We start from the raw sequence: 22370 nt of genomic DNA on the forward strand, positions 1-22370 counted from the left end.
AATCCCTAAACCCTTATAAAATGGGACACTTTGACCACCAACGGCATTCAGGATTTGTTAACAATTTTCCTTAAGTGGGAGGTATTTATAAGTTTAGGGACTTAAGTATCCCATTTTGAAGTTTAGGGACTTAAGTGGATAATCGTCCAAAGTTTGGGGGGACAAAGTGGAATTAACCCTAATAATAAAGTAGGAGTAGGTGATTTGGTGTAAACAATTCGATATCATTTTTTAAAATTTCTTTTTGACTCATCAAATGTCTTCTCATCGCTAACCCATTTTAATTCAACAACTAATATCACACAACCAATAAAATAGGTGTTTATCTGTTAAACATAATCGCTTTATAGATAATTGCTTGATTTAAATTTTTGTTTGATTTTTATAATTTTTTTGCATTGCCTTTTTTTAATTTACTATTACTAGATTTTGTTGTCAAATAATAAATCTACAAACATTAGTTCAATTGATCAATGAAATAGGTGTTTATCAGTTAAACATAACAGCTTATAGATAATTGTTTGATTTAATTTTTATAATTTTTTCTACTAACTTTTTTAATTTACTACTACTAGATTTTGTTGTCAAATAATGAAGAGCAAATTATTCAGATGGCCACTAAACTTTTAGAATCGCTGAGTTTTGATCACTGAACTATTAAATGTCTAGTTTTGTTTACTGAATTATTTAAAGTTTATAATTCGAGTCATTTCATTAAATTTAATCGTTAACTATGTCAGATTTGAGTGCCCGTACAATTCATGAGACAAAAATAAGAGACATGATTAACAATTAAATCTGACGAAATATCTCGAAATCTAAATTTCAGAAGTTTAGTGACAAAATTAGACTTTTAATAATTCAATAGTCAAAACTCAATGATTCCAAAAATTTAGTGGCCATCTTGATAATTTGCTCAATAATGAATCTACCATCATTAGTTCATCAGAAGATTTTTTAAATCACTTATACACATATCAATGTGTGTCGGTCACTAGTTCTCAACAGTAGTAAGATCACCTATCACTATATAGATAAATTAACTGGCCATTTTGACCCTTTGGAACAACTCGATGAAATTAGCAAATTTTTTTAGGAGATCCTAGTGACTATAGAATGTAGATGGAATCTATCCAATTTTTACCGTATAAATAATAATGATTGGGTGGAAATGCATAAAGTCTTTTTCTTTTTTTGGTGGAAATATCGAATTTACTTTCCCAGCAAAAGCGTGGTTGCTCTTGTCCGTTTCCATCGAGTTTCATCCTATAGATCTTTTCCGCGCATTTCATTCGTCAGCAACCTGAGAATCTTCACCAGACACAGGGATCCTCTTTTTCGTTCCAAGATTCTTTCGAGCTATTTATTCACTCTTGCGGTTGCAGGTTGGATTTCTTCTACCATTTTGCATGATATTGTAGTTCTACTCGCACTTTTGTTTTGTGCTTTTGCTTCTATTTTGATAAAGCATCCAAGATAGGGTTCTAGCTGTCAACCACCATTATAGTGAAGAATCACAAAATGATAATAAAACGGAATAAATAAAACCCTTTTGGAATATGCTTTTTCCATCTTGTACGAGTTTTGAGCTCCTTTTGTTCAGGCTTAGGGATGTCCAAGTAGCAAGTTTTGCTGTAAAGTCCATTTTGTTTCGCTGTGTTATTGTAAGTTTCACATTTTCCCCCTGGGAATCTGCTGAAGACTGAGAAATTGAATATGAAAGCATAGAAAGGGAAGTGGAGTTTTCACCTATTTGCTTCTATCACCATTTTTCCAGGTTCTATTATGGAAATTCCAATCTGAGAGTTTTTGTTTTCCCCCTTTTTTGTGGTATAGTGTACAAGCGGCCTTTTGGGACAGGAGCAATGCAGTAGGTGTTGAGCAAGATAGTCCTGGCAGAAGAGATATAGTTTGGAGATTTGCAATAGAAAAGCTCTACTTAATGTCCTGAAAAATGGCAGTTTTCCGCTTGCTGGTTTCGAGGATCTCATCTAGCATGAGAGTTTGTCCGTCTGTACAGTTTTGGATGACCAAATCAAACAGAAAGGAAAGGTCTTGACTTCTTCGGTTCCTTTTTTGTATTCTTCTAATCTAATGTGATATGGACAACTATTTAACCCGCCGTCCCCTTGCCCTTCATAGACTGTGATTTAGAGTTCAATGATGTGCAAGGGACTTCTCATTTTTTATTCAAATGCGCCTACTTGTATTAGTAATGTAGGGCAGTATTAGTTCTGGTGAATTGGCTTTTCGATTTGGGTGTCAATTGTGATTTGCATGAAACATCTTGCCTCTTTATTATTTTCAGGTTATAACAAGCATTAATTGGCATCACTTCTTTATCAGTACAGTGCCGACTCTACCTTTAAGTTTTTCAGACAGTTCTAAGGTGTCTGCTAGGCACACAACTTGGCGAGAACTTTTTGATATGAGTGCAGATTCTCACATGTGTCGCTCTGATGGTGATGCACGTATTAAGCCTCTTTCTCTGAGGAGTTACCAAGTTGTAGTGGCTGCAACTCGTGATCTTGGTATTGGAAAAGATGGCAAGTTACCATGGAGGTTGCCTTCTGATCTTAAATTCTTCAAGGAGATTACGGTAACTACTACAGATCCTGTGAAGAGGAATGCAGTTGTCATGGGAAGGAAAACTTGGGAAAGTATTCCTCCACAATTTCGACCTCTGCCTGGTCGTCTCAACATTGTGCTGACTCGTTCAGGGAGCCTTGGCCCTGCTATTGATGATAATGTTGTCTGTTGTGGGAGCATTTCATCTGCTTTAGAATTGCTTGCAGAATCTCCATATTGTTCCTCAGTAGAAAAAGTTTTTGTAATAGGAGGTGGACAAATACTAAGGTGCATATGCCTTTGGTTATCTTTTAATTTTTTTTTGGGGGTTAAGAGACCATAAAGTGTTTGTGATTTTGATTCAGGGAAGCGCTTAATGCACCGGAATGTGAAGCCATACACATGACTGTAATTGAGGCAGACATTGAATGTGACGCTTTTATTCCTCCAGTTGATGGTTCACTATTCCAGCCCTGGTACTCTTCCCCACCTACAGTAGAAAATAACATCCGGCACTGCTTTGTGACATATGTTCGTGTGATGAGTTCTGCAGTTGAGCCTGTTGATTTGCACCAGCGGGCAAAGTCTAATAGGAGTTCAGATTCCAAGAGGTTCAATGTTTCAAGTTTTTCTTTCTTGCCAAAGACTGTCTTTGAGAAGCATGATGAGTTTTTGTATTTGAGATTGGTTCAAGATATTATTGCCACTGGCAACCACAAAGATGACCGAACTGGAACTGGTACCCTTTCGAAATTTGGTTGCCAGGTACTGGGATGCCTTCTCTGTCCTGCTTACTGGAGCCATTTGTCTAGTGATTGATGTCCATTTTGTGACGTTGAAGTTTGTTATTTGCAACTCTAATTTATGGACATTTCACAGATGCGATTTAACTTGCGTAGATCTTTTCCGCTTCTTACTACTAAGGTAATGATTCTGTACTGATTTTAGGAGTATTAATGTTACGTGTTCTAGTTACAGAAAGTGCATTAAGAAGAAACATTAGAAATTAAACAAAGCTAGCATGGAATATGGTAATGACAAAACTTTGCTATTTGTGCTAGATGCTATTAACTTGTTTTTGAAGTGCGTGGAGTGCACAAGTAGCTTCTACTTCTGGTTTCTTAACATATCTTTATCTACCAAAAGGAATTTTTTGTCTTTCCTTACCATCTACAAAACTCTTGTTTACGTACTCTTTGAGACCCCATGTGGACTCTAAGGAGGTTTACGCTGTTTCCTGCACTCCAAGCTTCATCAAACTATCTCACCCCTCTACCCCCCAGAGTCTTAAAGCCCTTTTTCATACCTAAATGTCCAATCAATATTTTTTTGCCTATATGCTGCTAATGGAACTTTTATCCTACAGAGAATATTCTGGCAAGGTGTTGTCGAAGAGCTTCTATGGTTCATCAGTGGTTCAACAAATGCAAAGGTGACCATTAGAGATTGCCTTGTTATCAAGAAAAAAGTACAGTAATTTTTATGAACTCCCACAGAATTGCTTACCCTTCACTCCCCTTCCCCAGATTGAAAAGATATGTTTGTTTGAGAATGAAGATCATTGTTACCTATCTTTTGTTCTGGAAAGGTGGAGAAGTCTCCTGCTTTGGAATTCATTTGGCCATGCAAATTGCATTTTGAAGCAAGTAAATCACCTTAGTAACTGTCTACAACTAGGGACACAAATTTTTTCCCCACTTTTTGGTCCATCAAGCACCTTATATGTGGAAAGATAAAATTAATGAACTAAATTTGGGCTCCCTAGACTTTCACCCATGTTGCTCATGTTACTGCTTGAGCGCATTTATGAATAAACAGAAACCATGTGTTGTACGTTTGATAATTAACCTGCTTAAATTTTAGAGGTGCTTGTTTGTGCTCTCCATTTTAGAGAAAAGTTCTTGAAGAATCTGTGTGGTTTACAGGTTCTACAGGAGAAGGGAATTCATATATGGGATGGCAATGCATCCAGAGAATACCTTGACAGGTAACTAAAATCTGTAACAAGTCCTACTGTATTTACTCCACTGCAGTTACTGAATATCCCTGGTGGGCTTCTTTCAGTATTGGCCTGGAAGACAGAGAAGTGGGTGATTTAGGACCTATCTATGGGTTTCAGTGGAGACACTTTGGTGCCCGGTTAGCAGTTACATCCTGACTTATCAGTAGCTTGTGTTCTTTTTATGAGGAAGTATTTAGAGAACAATGTTTTTCTCAGATACACTGGTATGCATGCCGACTATAAAGGCCAAGGATTCGATCAGTTGTTAGATGTCATTGATAGGATAAAGAAAAACCCCAACGATAGGCGTATTGTTCTTTCTGCCTGGAATCCTTCTGATTTGAAGTTGACGGCTTTACCACCTTGTCACATGTTTGCACAGGTTGAAACATGCTTCTCGCTCCAGAAAAAATTTCTCAGTGTGCTTTTACTTCTACTTTGGTTCCTATTATATCAATTTTGCTAATAATCTGTTGCAGTTTTATGTGGCAAATGGGGAACTATCCTGTCAAATGTATCAACGCTCTGCAGATATGGGCCTTGGCGTGCCATTTAATATAGCATCTTACGCTCTTTTGACATGCATGATTGCTCATGTCTGTGGTATGTGTTTGATTACATACTCAGGGATCAACATTACATGAATGCTTATATGTTTCTGCTATTCAGATTATTTTCCGATTAGCTAGATGATTGATGATCTATCTGTCGAATTTTCTTCATCCATCCAATGAACTTAGTCTAATCCGTTTCTAATATTTATTTCTGCCAAAAGGCCTTGTTCCTGGTGACTTCATCCATATAATAGGAGATGCTCATGTTTACAAGACTCATGTTGTTCCTCTTCAAGAACAGCTTCAGAAATTTCCTAAACCTTTCCCAGTAAGTAAATATACTTTTTAGTACGTTTAATATCTTGAAATGTCCCTTGCTGTGCGAGCGCAAAGAGTAATTATCCATGTCTTAAGCTTGCTTGACCACATTGTATGTTGAACTGAATATGTGACTATGCTGTTGGCATTTCATCTGGAATTCTCATTTATTTTTGTTCAATCATGGAGAAAAGATGGTTTTCTGTCTCCTCATTGAGAGGTTCAGTTTCTATAATGAGGTTTTTGTTTTGATAAATTATGGCAATGGATTTTCTGTAGTTAAAGAATCTAGCCAGTGCTCTCATTAGTTTTTTTGCCCAAATACAAAGTCTATAGCATTTCCTCTTTCTTTTCTGAACCAGGGTTTAATATTCTATTCCTCATATAAACAGATTTTGAAGATCAATCCGGAGAAAAAAGACATAGATTCATTTGTTGCGACTGACTTTGAGCTGATAGGCTATGATCCTCATCAGAAGATAGAAATGAGAATGGCAGTATAGTTTCACACTAAAGGAGCTTCTGGAGGTATTCGTAACAGAGGCATGACCTGTTCATAAGTTAATTTCGAGTGAGTGTTTCTATATTTTCTTTTTGTAATTTTAGCTCCTCTGGTTCTAGATCAGGTTTAAAACAAGGACAGTTATGCCAACTTAATAGTTCTGCGCTGATAGAGGGTTTTTGACATCTGTCCATTTTAATGTCCATGATTTCCGAAGGCATGTTTACTTATCCATCTTTTTGTGGCTTGCACTCTTATCAACTTAAATGTCTTTTCCTGTTCATGGTAGTTCACGGCGATGGCGGATAATTTTGGAGATAAAGAGCAATATTCGAACTTGGAACAGGATTCTTTGTATCATGGAGACGCTATAGGTTCAACTTTTCTTGGTAGCTAGCAGGAGTGAAGTTACATGTTTTGCAAAGGTGCTCTATCCTTTACTTTGAAGATCAAAATCTAGTGCTTTAAAGTGTTTATTAAAATAAATAAAAAAAAGACACTGTAATAACATAAAAGTTCAGCGAATTTATAGTTTAATGGTATGTTAAGCTGCATAAACAGATTCAACTCAGAAAGGCTAACAACCTATAAGGTAGGCTAATGACATCTAGCGAACCAACTTCTAGTCCCTTCACTTTGAAGTCTTCAGCTGTTGTTCTCCTTCATCTGGAGGTGTGTGACAAGGCTCTGCAATGCAGTATTTGCGTTGTCACTCGTCATCAGCTCTCCTGCAATTTCTGCTGGTGTTGCCTGGACTTTCAACAGCAGCTCTTCAATTTCCCCAAATAGATTGTGTTCCTCTATCTTTAGATAATTATGAGCAAGTGTTTTGAAACCACTAAAAGTGCAGTAGGACATCTCAATCTGCACATCCATTCGACCAGGTCTCAGCATGGCTGGATCCAGTCTATCTTTGTGGTTGGTGGTGAACACTATGATTCTCTGGTCTCCCCGACTGGACCATAAGCCATCAACAAAGTTGAGCAGTCCAGATAGGGTAATCTGCACAAGACATAACCAGGGAAGATCAAATACATATGATTAGTTACATTCACACTTTAAGAGCTTATCATTTACTGATAATGAATGGATGCATGACTTGTGTCAAACTAACATTGTCATCCTCAAATTCTCCATCATGATATTCCCTGCTCTTTAATCCAACGTTGCAATCAATGTCTTCTATAACAAGTATGGACCGATTGGCCGACCCAATCAACAACCTCCTCAAATCTGAATCACATTGCACTTGTGCCAGATGCAGGTCATAGATATCAAACCTGAGATAATTAGCCATAGCTGCCACCAAACTTGACTTCCCCGTACCAGGTGGTCCATGGAACAAATATCCACGTTTCCAAGCCTTGCCAACTCTCCTGTAATAGTCCTTCCTGCTTATGAATCTATCAAGATCCTCTATAAGCTCCTTCTTTTTCTCTGGATCCATTGCTAGTGTATCAAAAGTTGCTGGATGATTTAGGGCCACTGAACTCCAATAGTCGGTGCCAGCATAATCAACTGTGTGTAGCCTCACCACCCTCATCTCGTCCCTGATCTCCTTAGCTTTCTTTAGGATATGTGGCAAGTAAGTTTCCAACACCATCTCCTTGTGTTTCTTATGGAAACTCAACTCGAGATATCGCAATTCTGACCTCGGCTTTAGCCTCATGTCAGCATGACTAGGTTGATTAACAGGGGTACAATGCAGGATCCATTTTAGCTCAACTCCTTCAAAAGACTTGAGGATTTCTTGATTTTTATCAACGGTGACAGCAAATCTTGGTGCCTTTCTCACACTTGCTCACCTTGATCCTCTGAGTTGAAGGGGAGATCTTGGTGCCTAGGTATAGATTGGCTGCCTCGTACAGTTTATTCAATGTAAGCCCATCAAACTCTTCTATGACAACGGTGAGGTGGGGGAACAGGAAGCTGGAGAGCTTCCGGAAACGCGACGAGAAGCAGTTCTGGAACTCGCCAGGGACAAGGTCGTTCAAGGTTCTGATGAGAACAATGGTGGCCGTGATGGAAGTGGCCGCAGATAAAATAGCAGCTGGTGATGGCAAAGATTCATGTGAAAAGCCATCAACTTTTTCCTCTGTTTTTTTTTTTTTTGGCCCGAGCTAGTAGGTGTTGTGTGTGTATTTGTGAAAAGGGTTCAGAAACTTGAGAGCTCTGACGGTGGAGGATGGTGAAACTTGGGAAGCATCAGACGCTAGTTTATTATACAGGTGGAAGTGGGGAGAGTCCTCCGCACACGCGAGCAATTCGTCGTTTGTTGAGGAGACAATTCCAAACCGAAAAAAAAAATAAAAAAAATAGTGGAGTCCGATGCATATTGTTCTTGTTTGCATTTGAAGGGCAAGCTTTTATCATCGGCGAGGATCTCTCCTCTTCCTGCTTATGATTTTATGTTCAGAACTTTTAAGGCCGACCGACTTCTGTAGGGCCTCGTTTGCCCCTTGAGCAAGAAATACACGACACCACCAGGTTCTAGAAAGTCGTGCCGCCGCCTCTCCCTTGTGTACTATCAATTTCAACTTCTTCATTTACTGTTCTAACCTTTATTTCTGTTCTTGTCATGCGATAAAATTCTTGGAGAAATGTTATTTGCAGTATGTATTTCCATTTTTATTAATCATGCTCGTATTTTCATTTTAATCATATAGATTTCATCTATCAGATTCTATGCTAAAACAAATGATTGGGAGTGCAAATAACAAATGATTGATTAGGAATTAACCGATGGTCAATCCAGGAGGAGCTGCTACACCAGTATGGTGCTACGCACCATTCCTTTGAGAAATGTGGTTGCATTTATATCCTGTTGACGTTTGGGTTCATCCAAAATTTTGTATGGTCGGATGTTAATCAATTTATGGGGATACATATTTAGAGTAGTTTTCATTTCTTGGAGGCTATTCATGTAAGATTTAGTTGCAAATATATCACGCAGAAAAGATAAAAAATGCGGATAACCTTGAGACTTGCAAAGCTTTAAAGTTTTACTATTTGGCTAGACAAAACGGAATAACAAGAAAAGGAAATTTGAATGTGGAAAGGTGGGGAATCATCATCATCATCATCATGATCATTAGGATATCCGAAAATGTGTCCACAAAACATTATTAGTAGTCTTTATATCCAACATGTTTTTTTTTTTTTTCTACTGCTGAACTTTCATGTCGGTGATTGATTTAGCAAATGATATGGACCGTTTTCCCCTCCCTTTAACTTATGTTTGTTATAAATGTAAATCAATCTAAAGCCTCGTATGTATGTTTTACGACGGTTGTATCATGATGTATGTATGGAGCATATTTGTAGTTTTGATGTTGGAAGGAGTATGTCCCACTGCTAAATTGATTTGATTGGACAAGGTCTTCACATAATCCGTGATAAATGAATGCTAGTTCACTTCTACTTGCTACGACATCCTTAGAAAACAGACAACATCCTTCCTTGGTCTGGGATACGATGACCAGACCAGAGCTCATCCGCTCCCCCTATAAACGAAGTTAGTCAAAAGCCATCAATCAATTTTTTGAAATGGAAGTTTGAGAGCAAGAGTAGAGTTAATTTCCCATTATTGGTTGTATAAGAGTCCTGATCCGTGAACTTCCCGTGATGGGCGAGAGAAGGCATGTATGTAATAAGCATTGAGCACACAAACTCTTGAGTGACAAACTCTTTGTTTTCTTTCCTTTATTTTTATACTGATAAAAAGTTTGGACAATTTCGATCCTGATTACCTGTAGAATCTACAAATCTTTGAGAGCATAGGTAATTTACATGATATTTTCATACTACCCACCAAAACTAATCATTAGTAGATTTAAAAACGCGACATTTTTTCTACCGTAATAGTACTACCTTCACCATGATTATTATGTAAATGTAAAAAAAAAAAAAAAGATTTCTTGGAACAGAGAGGTGCTTAAAAATATGTTTTATAGTGACATTTCGCAACATTTTTTAGAATATGACTATTTGGCTCAACATTACTATTTGATGGAGCTGAGATTTCGAGCTTTAGATTTCAGTTGAAAAGTACTTCATCATCAAAAGAAAGAAATGAAGGACTTCTTGCTCTTCTTTTGTTATGAAGCTCGAAGTTGCAGGTTTTGGATTTGAAACATACTTCACCAAAAGCATTAGAAGTTTCAAACTCTATTACTGTTGTAATAATACAGAATATGATCATCTTTCACCAAGATGAATATAGAATTATCTTGCACACGCTGCATGCAACTCTGTCAGCACAACCAACGTTGCGGATTCCATGATCCGTCCTTGCCATTCTCACCAACCAACATTATTTTTTTCCTTTTTTTTGGGGGTAAAAGAAAAAGCTAGGGCTGTTGAATCAGTTACCGTGCAAATGTAAGGAAGGGTTATTTGCTTTTTCCACAAAGTGTTCCAAATGAGAAAAATAGAAATTAAAGGGCAAAGAATGAGAGCAAAGGATAAACCAGTCGCATTCTGGAAACTATCTCGTGTGAGAAATCAAGAAAAGGACGTTCATAACGCTAGACCAGCAAAATGGGAGCGGAAACTAGAACCTTGACCATAACGTCCCTATGAGAAAATAGTGGACAACTCAATCCCCCCTTTCAGCGTCTGCCATAAGGAGGTAGAGTGCAGAAGAAATGAAACGAACCAAGCAAGTTACAGCGAAAGGTTGAAGGCTAAGCAGATAATAGCCACCCAAATTATCTCCAAAGCAGCACTTAATTGTTCCAATGCAGAAACATCTAAAAACAGGAAAGACTTCAAAGAACATAAAATATCAGAACTAAAGAATTTGGCGACGACTGGAGCATTAGACTCTTGCTTTAGCTTACCGACTCAAGGGAGTATGGTGGCATGGATGCATCGAAAGTTGGCCCACGTGAAGTGCTCATAGAATGTTACAGTGGCCGTCATAATCATCACTAATCACGTACCAAACATCACATCTCTGACATGTTTTTCGCAGAGAAGGAATCGCATCTTTCTTGTCATCCTTCTTCTCTTCCTTGGGAGGACCAATGCTTGTTATTTGTGCAGTTCTTCTGAACTTCCTGACTTGTTTGATAATGCATACTGGATCTGCCTCGCCAATAACTGTTACTGTACTTTTGGATGGGTCAAGGACAATAGAATTTATTCCTTCTATCTTTGATATTAACTTCATGACCTTCATTCTGCATTTTGAACAGAGTAGATCCACTGACACCACTGTTTTCTGCAATGAAATCAAGAGAAACAGTTACTTGGTCACTTTTTCTTCTGAACTCTAGAAGCATACATTCTCTGCCACATCAGATGAGCAGCAAAAGGTACTGCAAAGTGTCAGTCAGTTTGAGGAGAAACTAGCATTCAAGTACTGATTAACATTTAGTATACTCAGGACAGACAGATATGCTGCATCAAGCACTGACACATACTGCATTAAGCAACAAAAAACGTAAAATTGAAAATTGAAACTTCAAAGCAAATAAGAAAACCTTCGAGATCAATGACATGGTACCGAGCGCAAAGAGTAGGGAACGCTAAAATGTTGTTCTGAACTCTGAAGTTAATTTAAAAATGCAAGTTACATATTTTATATCTGTACTGTGAAATCATTCAGTCATTTTGTATATATTATGTCCTTTTTCTAATTGTTCGTCTCTTATTTGTTTTAGTTTTTCATACAGTTCTGCTACATATTAGTAAATGTACTGACAGTCTTAGTTGGTGGATGAGAGTAAATGCAAGTCAGTATGTTCCCAGAGGGTTACCTGTTAAACTTTACATTTAATGAGTCTGTGTGTATGTGCGTGCGCGCCTGTTGCACCACTGTCCCTAAGATGGCATCATGAAATTACACAACCAGGCAAAGAAGCCTTAGATCTCTTAACATGCAATCATTCGGGGGAGGGGGAGGGGGGGGGGGGGCCTATTTCCTTATCTTCCACTGGCGTGTAAGGGGTCTGTTGCATGCATAAATGTCACAAAGTAGCCTGCAGCAAGCTGAAATTTTCACAAAGTAAACTCCCTCAAACATGCAACTTCAGCGAAAACCTAGAGATTGTTCTAAATCGCCATCAAATGATTATTCCAATGCCCAAACGGATTTCTTCTGAGTGCCATACAATAAACATGATAAACAACAACTACACAGGATATATTGTAGCACTAATAATTCTAAGTGGCAAATATCATATCTTGCAGAGAACAGAAATCCTTTACAAACATCAGACTTTTGGTAAATCATCTAATGCTAGTTTTGTAGCCAGAACCATTACTTCCAAGCACAAGAATTCATAAAAGACACACACAGGCACGCATATATATATATATATGCTTGCTTGAGAGAGAGAGAGACCTTTAAATTGAGTAATTTGAGCTACCAGACAGCTTGCCAACTTCTTGACCAGGGAGCAAGCATTCATTGTCATTTACACAGCCGATTCAAGAACATCCTCGAAAGCCAAGTGTTTATTCTGCTCTGATATGGAAGCCAACTATGACTTTGTTATCTTGCACAGCACAACAACCAAAATTCTGTAATTTACTCCAAAATCTAATTAGACTTGCAAAAACAAAACTAGATACATGGTCAAATTAATTTAAACTGATCCTGTTTTCTTACTCAAGTTACTGCCATAGATTCAGTCAAAAGCCAGAAAGTTTCAATGGGTACCAGTTCAACTCGCTAGAGTCATGAAATTTGAATAATCAGAAACAGGAGTCAAGGGGATATACAAATGTGTATAAACAGAAAATGGTCCAGCAATAGGGACCTGGACATCTAATCTCAGCACTGAATAGAGAACTGGTGACTACTACAATAAAGTTGAAGACGAACTTGTTTGAAAGCTGAAAGTGTCTTCCCTAATGCCTGTGAAGAGTCATTGGAAGCCACTTTACTACTCACGCACCCTCAATTCCACGCATAACAATTGCACAAGTTTAGACCCATGTACATGTCCAATGTGTTATGACGATACGAAAAGCAATAATCAGCAGTCAAATTTCCATTTTTCATTCATATTTGTGGTCTAGACAACTAGTAGCACACCATGTCAACCCCCATGAGTTTGACTAAAAGTTCAATTTGCTATCACTACAAATAAGTATGGAGGTACATCGGGTTCATAAGCCTCCCATCATGGAGTTCAGGATATTTTACAACAATAAATTACAACAGCAAAATTGTTACACTGTGTGAGACTCGCCTTCAAACTTGAAGGATAAAAATAAATTACACTGGAGTAAGATATGCGAGTATATCCACTCATTTGCAGCTTGTCAAGAAAAGATACTTTCTTGACTTTCAGCATTTTACATAATTGTGTACATCATGATTAATTCAGTCTCCAGCTGTGTTGAGTAAATAGCTCATGTGGTCTTGGCATGGCAAAGCAACAGAGTAGTTGATATATCACTTTCCCAGTGAGGGGTGAAAATTTCTGACATGTCTCTTTCAACATATGTTCCTCAACAACTCTCCTATCTCTGAAAAAACTCAAAAAACCAACTAATTAAGCCATTTATGACCAACAACATCATTAGCATATTAACATCACCAGAATCCAACCAAAGGCAAAATGCAGTCACTAAAGCGCATTCAAAGAACTATTGACTCCTCAACAAGTTTGTTCAAATAGCTTTGGGTGGCAGCATTTTACTTGGGGTACTTTCCTACCTCAAATAAATTACAGGAACAAACTATGGCATTTTACTAGGAGTACTTTCCAATTTCAACTAAATTACAGGAACAAAACTTAGCATAGAGAACAAAATGAAGAAGATTATGACTATGATTTAGTACACGCACTCACCCAACTATAGTTGCTTTTCATTTGTTTTTGACTGTATATTCAATGTACTACACAGCCTCAAATTCATGACATGGTTGAGAAAAATAAGTGAACTGGACGAAGCGCTTGTGTACAGTATTACCATATCAAGAAATTCAGAATAGGAAAAGCCGAACATAGTTCACAAGGATCCCACAACTAAGTACTCTAAAGAAAGACTTCATTATGCATCATCTTAAACACTCGAGGGGTAGCATAAAGCCCAGGAAAAAAGTTTCATCTAGTCATTGAGAAATAACAACTCATACTACTATCGGTTACCTGCAACATCCTTAGTACAGGAATCATCTTCAATTACAGAAGAATGGACTCATTTGAATCTCGCATTTCCTGATTGCTTGCCTTGATCTCAAGCCACGGCTCTGTTTCCACCATCTGAACATAGAAATGAACAATCTGCTGGTCTAACTCATAGTAATACACCACCTTTTTAAAAGGTTTCATATCCAAGTCAATGAAAGATACCTACATAAGATGAAGGTGTATGAAATACAATCAAACAATGAATCCAAGATGCAACACAAATGCCAGTGACTGACATCAGTCATAGTTTCATTAAATCAGCAGAATACTGATCTCCTAACACGTCAGCAACATTAGGCAAACTACTGTAGAGAAAGTGGAAGATACTGTCAACATGCCAGTGGTATAGGAATTGTTAAATGATTACAAAACCAGGAATTACCAACATAAGATCCTTAAATATGCAAGCAACATAATTTTTTGTATTCCTATAACAGTGCAATTTTCAATAATTTACTATCATCATTACAATTTTCAATACACCTTTTTACCTTTCCAATTACCTTTTTATCTCACATACATCACATCACAAAAAGTGCTAAAGTAAAAATATCTCAAATAATTTACAATCCAAACAGAGCCAATGTTAATTGAGATATATGATCCAATTTACTCTGAGAACAAAACTGTAGAAAGCACTTTAAGATAAGCAATAAACAAAGTGACAGTGACTATCATCAGAAACTCCAAAAAATTCATCACTCTGTGGTAGGCAAAGGCAAAATATTTCACGAGATAGAGAATTTTATGCACCTTGAGGTCAAAACTTTGGTTGGTTGATTTCAGAAAGAGAGCACCATTTGGAGAATCCACATCCCCTCTTTGTTGGGGTTGGAAACTAAGCATCATACTCAAATCTTTTGCAGTTGCAGCAATTAAATAGTCTCTAACTATCTTTAAGCTTTCTTCCATTGGCATCGAATGCAAAGTAGCATATCTATTTGTAAATTCATCAGCATCCATCTTTCTACATACCAGACAAGGTTGAGAAACAATGTCATGATATGCATGAATGACCCCTTCAATGTCGATTGCATCAAGTTTCTGGACTTCAAGAAGTCGATCCAACAATCCTGATCTAAAAAGTGCCTCAGTGATGAGCTCGAGCAGTTTCTCTGTACGCATACCATCTTCAGCCATAATGACGTGCTTAAGTGCATCTTCAAAGTCTTGACCAACCATGTAATTAGTACTTTTAGTCCCACCACCCAAGCCCCCAAATATAAGAGAACCATTCAAGAAAACCCTAAAGTTGTTCTGTGGAGTGTTATACAAGGCCTTGATCGCTCTGTGTATTCTCTCTCTGGATCCAGAGAACATATCTAGTGGATCATACTCGCTTATCTCTGATATCTGATGCATTATAGACAAGAAAAAAAATGATAGACTACAATTATGTTGACTTATTGGTATTCAGACTCACATATAAGATGACACCCCAAAGAAAACAAGCAGAATTACAAAAGCCACTCATTGAAGATGGTAGATGAACAAATCTTGATAGATATTATCCTCACTTCAGGATTAAAATACCAGAAGATTGGAAGCTTACCATCCTATCATGTAACTTTAGAGCCTGATGCATCTTGAAACGAGTGACACTTCTTTTAATTGCATTTCCTTCCGCAATGAATTTTGAAGTTGGAAGAAATCCACATTTTGGCTACTTTATAGAAGCAAATTTATTACTTCATTTAACACCAAGAATAGCTAATACAACTCAAAAGGTAACAAAAACTTAAGTATGGAATCACCTTGATCTCCACACATAAGCTAAATTCTCCTTTAAGTGTACCTGAAAAGATAAATGTACAATGTAACAATGGTGATTGATCTAGTACAATTTCAAAAAGGATATTGAACCAACCCCTTTTAAGTTGAGTATTCTTATTGTTATTCAAATAAATAGAAGAGAGCAATAATGTTAAACAAGTGTGGTAAATGAACCAAAAATTGTTTGCAAACCCCCATCCCCCCCACTCCCCCCCCCCCAGCGGCCCAAAAAAAAAAACCACACAAAACTGAAAAAGAGGAAGAAAAAAGTAAAACACAATCACACATATTACAGAAGGAGAATTTATCATCATAACAAACAAAATTAGCTCAGCCCCTCTTTAACCATATCTGAACAACTCTTAGCATAAAAAGTACCTCACAACTTAATTCTACAACTACCATTTAATTAAACAGGAACTCTAACAAAGATATTGGAGAGTCAGAAACTACCATGCAGAAAAACTGAATGATCAGATATCAAAAGAACTGAATCGCATAGGGGATTGACTTTCGCAGCTTTGACCCGCCAAGAAGGACGCTGACTAAGAACCTTCTTCTCAATTGCCACTAGGAATTCTTTGGAAACAAGGATGCGCATCTACAAAGTTGGAGGACACAAAATGCCAAAGTACAGTACAAGGCTTAGAGGGTGAAAATGTAAAACACACCCAGATGCATAACAAAGGTAATGAAAAGATAAAGGTTGCGGTTGTTGTGGCCATGATAGGACAAACATTACCCACAAAAGGACCCAAAAAGAATGATATGAGCTTAAAGTAGAAACTGAGAGAGTGTCATTTCAACATACCCCAGCATCAACATGCTCAGAACCTAACAATGGGCGCATTACATGCTGCACATACAGTTGCTCCGCAATTTCCCTTGTGGGAGCTGATGTAAGATCTGCTGTATCTTTCCAAAGGAGGCATTCGTGCGGGGTTAAGGCTGAATGACCATTCTCTAAATGAGATCCATTTGTTGAAACCTTTGGTATTCGTAACACTTTTCCAACCTAGATTAAATAATCGAAAAAAGGTAAGTAGACAGTGAAGTTTTCAAATATTGAATTTCCATGTGAAAAGTATAAAAGCGAAGTAATCTAACTCTACCTACACCTCAAACTGCCTCTTTCCTCCTTTGCACCTACACCACACTAAGTGCGTTTCCAAACACAGATGTTCACCCAAATTGATAATTTTTACGCGGAAAACATTAGCATCTAGACAAGTAAAACTGCATTCCTCTCCAACCATAAAATAACAAGCAAGGAATTTAATACTTTAACCTGAAGTAAAAGGAAAACAATTACTAGTACTTCCTCTGATATAAAGCAAGTATAGAAAATAAAATAGCTATTCCGAACTAATTTGCAGCATTGGCAAATCGTTCAACTTGTATTATGCCCCGAACACCATATAGCAAGGGAGAATTACATAATTTTAGAAAATCCGCAAGGGTTTTCTTTTTCAAACTAATTCAGCAGGCATTAACATTTTTTCTTTGAAAAAAAAAAAGTAAAAGCTCACAAATTCGGCAGAGTTGCCAGCATAAGCAAGGACAAGATTTACAGCTCCTTCGCCTCTATAAGTCCAGTCGTCCGCATCCTTGGCCGTCAATGCCACCGCCATCCACTCCTGTTCTGCAACTCAATTAAATTGATTTCCAAATAATCAAACAAAATTAGCACAAAATGCATGCATATTAAAGAAAAAGAATCCTAAAATAAAATGCAAGAATTTAATTTGGAATGTACAGCTACTACTAATTACCTAAATTAAAAGGATAGATACGCAAGAATTTAGAATAAAAAAGGCGAAGATTTTATAGGGTTTTGAGTTTTTGTTGACTAGAAATGTGCTAGCAGCTCAGTTTCGAGCTCTGAGTGCGTGTTTTGTAGGCATCGTCTCGACCCGCTGGCGCTGAAATTTTGGAATCCGACCTTTTCTCTTTTGGGTTAATTACGTTACCTCCCATGGTTTCGGATAAATCACGTATATAGCCCTCAAGTTTAGGAGTTCTACAGAAAGGTCCCACGATCTTGTAACTTCCTAATAAACACACCCCTGGTTTTAGTCAACTAAGAGTGACCTCCTAAGATAGCAGCCCATTTTCCCCTAGCTTAAACCTAAAGAGGACTCGAATAAAGCATCTGCATCATGGTGAATTCTTAAGCAAATATAACAATTTTTTTTTTAAAAAAGCTTAGCGAGAAAAGAAGAGATTAGTAAGTATTACCCAATCTAATTATGTTCATGTTCACATTTCACACCCACAAGTTGTCGTTGAGATCAAAAGACAAAAGCAAAAAAAGAAAGGATTATTACAACATAGGAATAGTGATTTTTATGAAACCTTAAAAAGAGATGCCGAAACCTTAAAACCCTAGTTGTAGACTTAAATTAGAATTGATTTGGGATAAACAAGTGTAGAAAATGAGATTTAAGTAGTAATTTGGGGAAAAGCATGCGAATCAATTATGTGAAAATTCAAGATCGAAGTTGAATAGCCAAAGAGGTTTAAGTCTAGTAGTTAAGATTGAAATTTCAGAATTTAGAGATCGTGGGTTCAAATTCTCTTTCCCGGTACTCTACTTCTTAAATCCCATCTTAAATTTTTCAGTTATGACTCTTTTTTTAGGGTGATATATGTTTTTATTATAAGTACATTTCTAAGATTACTATTTCACTACAAATCTTAAGTATTGATGAGTTAATTAAGATGTTAATCTTCTGTGATCTTTATATTTTACTTCTTTCTCTTTCTTTAAATTTTATAGTCCACTAAAACATTGTTTTTGTTTATGTCGTATTTTAGCACTTTAGGATAAAGAAAAATAGACACGAGTTAGTATACACTTTTATCATTGAATACACGGCACATATATCCAAATTTGAAACCCAAATTTTACAAATGTGTCATGCATCCAACCGTGATAGTGTATACAGTATCAGTTTATATAAGGTTTACTCATAAAGTAAACCCTCCCATTTCAATTTTAGATCCTTTCACTAATAAATTAAAATTCACTTGAAGGAGTAGTTTTGATATAAAAATATTAAAATACCGTTCAGCTTAATACTGAAGCAGGAAGACATAACATTTCAAAATATTTTTACATTTTTTTGTGAACATATTTTTCAATCATTTTTCTACGTGACATATATTAAATTACTACAATACATTCTTCTACAGAAACTCTTAAAATAGCAATCCAAACGGGTAATTAATGACGATTGTGGAGATTTAGTCAGGTGTTTTCAAAGTATAGAACCAATTCCCCGGCAAATTCTAAAAGGATTGAATATTTATCCGTCCAAACTCTAGCGATTTTTCTGGAAGAAAATCCGTAGCTAATTCGTGCTTTTGTAGTGCTGTGACTGCACAAGATTCGCTATGGCTCCTGTACTGTAACCAGGTGCCTACTTCAAAGAATTTTTTTTTAAATTACATTTTATCTGCCCAATTTATCATTGTTCATTGACTCACTAAAAAGTTTGCCCCTCCTAGTCGTTTATTGGTCATTTCTTCCTATTCCTATCCCATGCAGCTATTCCATGGAGAGTTTGCTAGGTGTGGATTGACTCATATATATGACTCAATGGACGTATGATTAAAGTCCACTGTCTCACAGCGATCCCTTGACAGCGTCAAAAATTCGAGTTGGAATGCGACAAGGTAATCAGTTTAAGCCCAACTAAAACCCTTCAGACGCGTATGCACAAGTAACTGGAAACTGCAACCAGATGATCATACTTTACTGAGAGATAATTTAGCACATCTTGAGACAAGGGAAGATATGAAATGCTGATATATATATATGTGTGTGTGTGTGTAGCTCATCGAGGAGCAATGCTGTACATGGTGGAGTTCATATTATTGAAAAAAACTGAAAGGTAATTTTATTCAAATGCCCTCAAAATGATGTAGAGCTGGCACATATTACACCGAAAAAGGGCCCTGAAATGGATAGTAGCATCATTATTCCTCGTCTCAACCTGGAAGCCCAAGGGAGGAGAGGAAAAAAAATGACGAAAACTTGTAGAAATAAGAAGAGTAAACCTTGAGTTACTTACTTTTAAAGGGTCTTTTTTTTTTTCCTTCTCAGTTTACTCCTGAAATATTCATTTTTACTTTTCAAACTGAGAATAATGTGATATTTGACACCCATCTGTTTGAAGAGTAAATACACAACTAGAATCGTCCATTGAATCCAACTCAGAACTGAGATGATGGAGCCGCTCGAAGTCGAAGTGCAACCTTGCATCACTCCTGGAAAGCATCTTTTATTACCCTGATGCTAATGAAGAAGCCAAAAACCAACCAGTGAACCTCCCTTGAGAGAAAAGCAACATAAAACCTGAAAACCCCAACAGTAGGGAACATGGCATAACCATTTTGTTGGTTACAGTAAAAAAAAAGGTGGATCTTGGCAATGAGGATGAGAAGGTACAGCTATTGGCATGTGATCCATCATCGTATATATGTTGCACCAGACTTATCGGAGGCCACAAGTCAGTGATTAATTTTCCAATCTGTGTATTTAACTCCGTAGTAAATACTAATGTAATCAAGATTCTTGGCCATTTTGATTCCCTAAGGCGCAAGAAAGATTCTTGGCCATACATTCTCAATCTTCATTACATCCGTATTTTTTATAAAATCCATAAAAAAACTGCTGTGGTATCTACAAAATATTTTACTAGTTTCTAGATTTGCCATTTACGTCGAAGCACTTGTGGTATAAATCGGCATTAGGAAGCATGCATTCAAAGGAAAGGGCAGATATACATAATTTTCCAGAACAGCTGTGGTCGGTTTGCAAACCGAACCGACTTGCATATTTTTCTTTTAAAAAAAAAAGGTCGGTCGCTATATAAATTGTAGGATTACACTTTGCACTCACACTTAGAACACAACTTCTTCAATCATCTTGACTGACCAGTGGCCGCCACCACCGCCGTCAGCAAAGGTGCAACCTAGCCTCACCAGTTGCTATTTTTCATTAAAAAAAAATTTAACAAGAACTTGAATAGAAGCCCATGAATGTTTAAGGTTTCTTTTCTAAATTTTAGTGCATCCACAAACTCCAATTTAATCGATAACCTAAGCAGTAAACTTGACATGTTTCTTTTAACTCAGATTTTATGGCTTGTTGACGAAATCATAGAACAAATAATTGAGCCTTAAAGTCAGCCCATTAACTAAACCTGAAAACAGAGAACAAGTTTATGATTGTGGGGGATTGATGCAGAACGATTGGATAATGGCTTTTAAAGCATAATACCAATGCCACGAGTTGGTGGAATTAGGTATCGAATTGTTGTCTGTGGCAGTTGGATTCACGTAGAGGGTCAGATTGACGAAGTCGAATTGAAATTAAGACGCACGTTTTTGTTGAGGAGGAATTGAGAATAAGATGCACGTTTCGAAAAGAAAGTCGAGTAATAGAAATACACGTATCAGTATCTTATGAGTGCGACCAAAGGCTATTAATAAGTGCATGGCACTGAGGATTTGAACCCATCCACCGTATCATAAAAAGCGTCTTCTCAATTAGATCCTCCTTATCTCCCCTGTAGTTTAGAATAGATAGGTTATACAATAGTTATCATCTCCGAAAAAAAGAATTAGATCCTCCTTGCGATGTTAATTACCCATGGAAGCGTCAGTGAAAAAGTTTAGAGGAAGCAAGAGGACTATTTTTTTTCATTAAGAGCTTTGTGATTCCAAAACCAAATTGGTCATGTAAACTTTAATTCCTCGAGCATTTAAGGTGATTAAATAGAAGCATTGAAAAATTTTCTATATCCCATACAAAGCTTAGGCATTTGTTATTTTGGGTTGGGCAGTTTCGGCCTTAAACTTGATTTCTGAAGGCCATATCTTCAGAACTTTGACAGACTTTTCGAGTCATCGAGTGAAAGCCGTGTGTGTTTGATGTGTATAATTAGAAAAAATACTTGTACTTATATCATAGATACGGTTTTTTTTATGTTTTTTCTCAAATGCATTATATCATAAAAAAACAGTTACAGTAATGATTCTAAATAATATTTCAAATAACATTAGCAGAATACGTGCACGGACCAAAAAATTCTTTTCCATCATCACTAAGTGCAATATAGCAAATATTAGAATTAAAGTAATTCAAATTAAGAAGTTAACGTATCAGAATAAAATAAAATTCAAGACACTTGATACTGGAGTAATCGGACCCAAAAAGAAAAAGGGAAAAAATACAAACCCACCTAAAACTTAAATAGAGATGACATAGTAACACGTATTTAAACCCTCTGATACATACACCTTGAATGCAAGAGAGATTAATTTATAAAAAGAAAAATGAATGCATAGTGTACTGAACAGAACTTCCGCGGCACGTCAATTCTCTCCAATTGTAGTGTACCATGATGTCCACAACCATAACATGGACATATGTGGTCTATAAATCCTGTGCAGGCAACTGCCTTTCTTCTTTAACGTACGTTAATATCCTAGCA

The 22370-nt window shown here is 36.9% G+C and overlaps 2 protein-coding genes and 1 pseudogene across 14 annotated transcripts; 1 reads left to right on the forward strand and 2 right to left on the reverse strand.

Moving 5' to 3' along the window:
* The first annotated feature begins 1056 nt into the window (after positions 1–1056).
* On the forward strand, positions 1057–8579 carry LOC113713534 (putative bifunctional dihydrofolate reductase-thymidylate synthase). 9 transcript variants are annotated; one of them, XM_072069744.1, is made up of 14 exons: positions 1057–1385; positions 1837–2052; positions 2309–2856; positions 2934–3333; positions 3448–3492; positions 3935–4000; positions 4494–4555; positions 4633–4707; positions 4787–4952; positions 5050–5173; positions 5346–5452; positions 5835–6013; positions 6234–7529; positions 7653–8579. In XM_072069744.1, the coding sequence occupies exons 3-12, from the start codon at positions 2429–2431 to the stop codon at positions 5943–5945; spliced, it is 1584 nt and encodes a 527-aa protein (XP_071925845.1). In that variant the 5' UTR covers positions 1057–1385; positions 1837–2052; positions 2309–2428; the 3' UTR covers positions 5946–6013; positions 6234–7529; positions 7653–8579. The 9 variants fall into 9 exon arrangements, with proteins under 9 accessions (XP_071925845.1, XP_071925842.1, XP_071925846.1 ...); XM_072069741.1 differs by having other exon boundaries at positions 6234–6369; positions 6643–8579; XM_072069745.1 differs by having other exon boundaries at positions 6234–6369; positions 7203–8579.
* LOC113714961 (AAA-ATPase At3g50940-like) lies at positions 6450–10241 on the reverse strand (annotated as a pseudogene).
* Positions 10242–10421: 180 nt separating this feature from the next.
* Positions 10422–17784, reverse strand: LOC113714919 (inositol-pentakisphosphate 2-kinase). Of its 5 annotated transcripts, XR_011822478.1 has the most exons (10): positions 17640–17784; positions 17397–17509; positions 16679–16882; positions 16321–16468; positions 15849–15889; positions 15647–15757; positions 14848–15447; positions 14053–14256; positions 12294–12447; positions 10422–11168 (listed from the first exon to the last, which is right to left on the reverse strand). XR_011822478.1 is itself a non-coding variant. In XM_027239066.2 (9 exons), the coding sequence occupies exons 2-8, from the start codon at positions 17496–17498 to the stop codon at positions 14086–14088; spliced, it is 1377 nt and encodes a 458-aa protein (XP_027094867.1). In that variant the 5' UTR covers positions 17499–17504; positions 17640–17784; the 3' UTR covers positions 12928–13426; positions 14053–14085. The 5 variants fall into 5 exon arrangements, 4 of the variants coding, with proteins under 4 accessions (XP_027094867.1, XP_071925468.1, XP_027094866.1 ...); XM_027239066.2 differs by lacking the exons at positions 10422–11168; positions 12294–12447 and adding an exon at positions 12928–13426 and having other exon boundaries at positions 17397–17504; XM_072069367.1 differs by lacking the exons at positions 10422–11168; positions 12294–12447 and adding an exon at positions 12928–13426 and having other exon boundaries at positions 14053–14166.
* Positions 17785–22370: the final 4586 nt, after the last annotated feature.

The sequence above is a fragment of the Coffea arabica genome, chromosome 10c (genome assembly GCF_036785885.1).
Source record: "Coffea arabica cultivar ET-39 chromosome 10c, Coffea Arabica ET-39 HiFi, whole genome shotgun sequence".
Lineage (NCBI taxonomy): Eukaryota > Viridiplantae > Streptophyta > Magnoliopsida > Gentianales > Rubiaceae > Coffea > Coffea arabica.

Bases quoted from the DNA above. Each gene is read 5' to 3' on its own strand.
- LOC113713534 (XM_072069743.1), top strand. From the start codon at position 2,429: ATGAGTGCAGATTCTCACATGTGTCGCTCTGATGGTGATGCACGTATT. The intron at 4,556-4,632 runs GTAACTAAAATC...GGCTTCTTTCAG, and splicing joins TCCAGAGAATACCTTGACAG to TATTGGCCTGGAAGACAGAG. The intron at 4,953-5,049 runs GTTGAAACATGC...AATCTGTTGCAG, and splicing joins CTTGTCACATGTTTGCACAG to TTTTATGTGGCAAATGGGGA.
- LOC113714919 (XM_027239066.2), bottom strand. From the start codon at position 17,498: ATGGCGGTGGCATTGACGGCCAAGGATGCGGACGACTGGACTTATAGA. The intron at 16,883-17,396 runs GTGAGCTTTTAC...TATTTAATCTAG, and splicing joins CTGGCAACTCTGCCGAATTT to GTTGGAAAAGTGTTACGAAT. The intron at 15,448-15,646 runs GTAAGCTTCCAA...ATAATGCATCAG, and splicing joins TAAAGTTACATGATAGGATG to ATATCAGAGATAAGCGAGTA.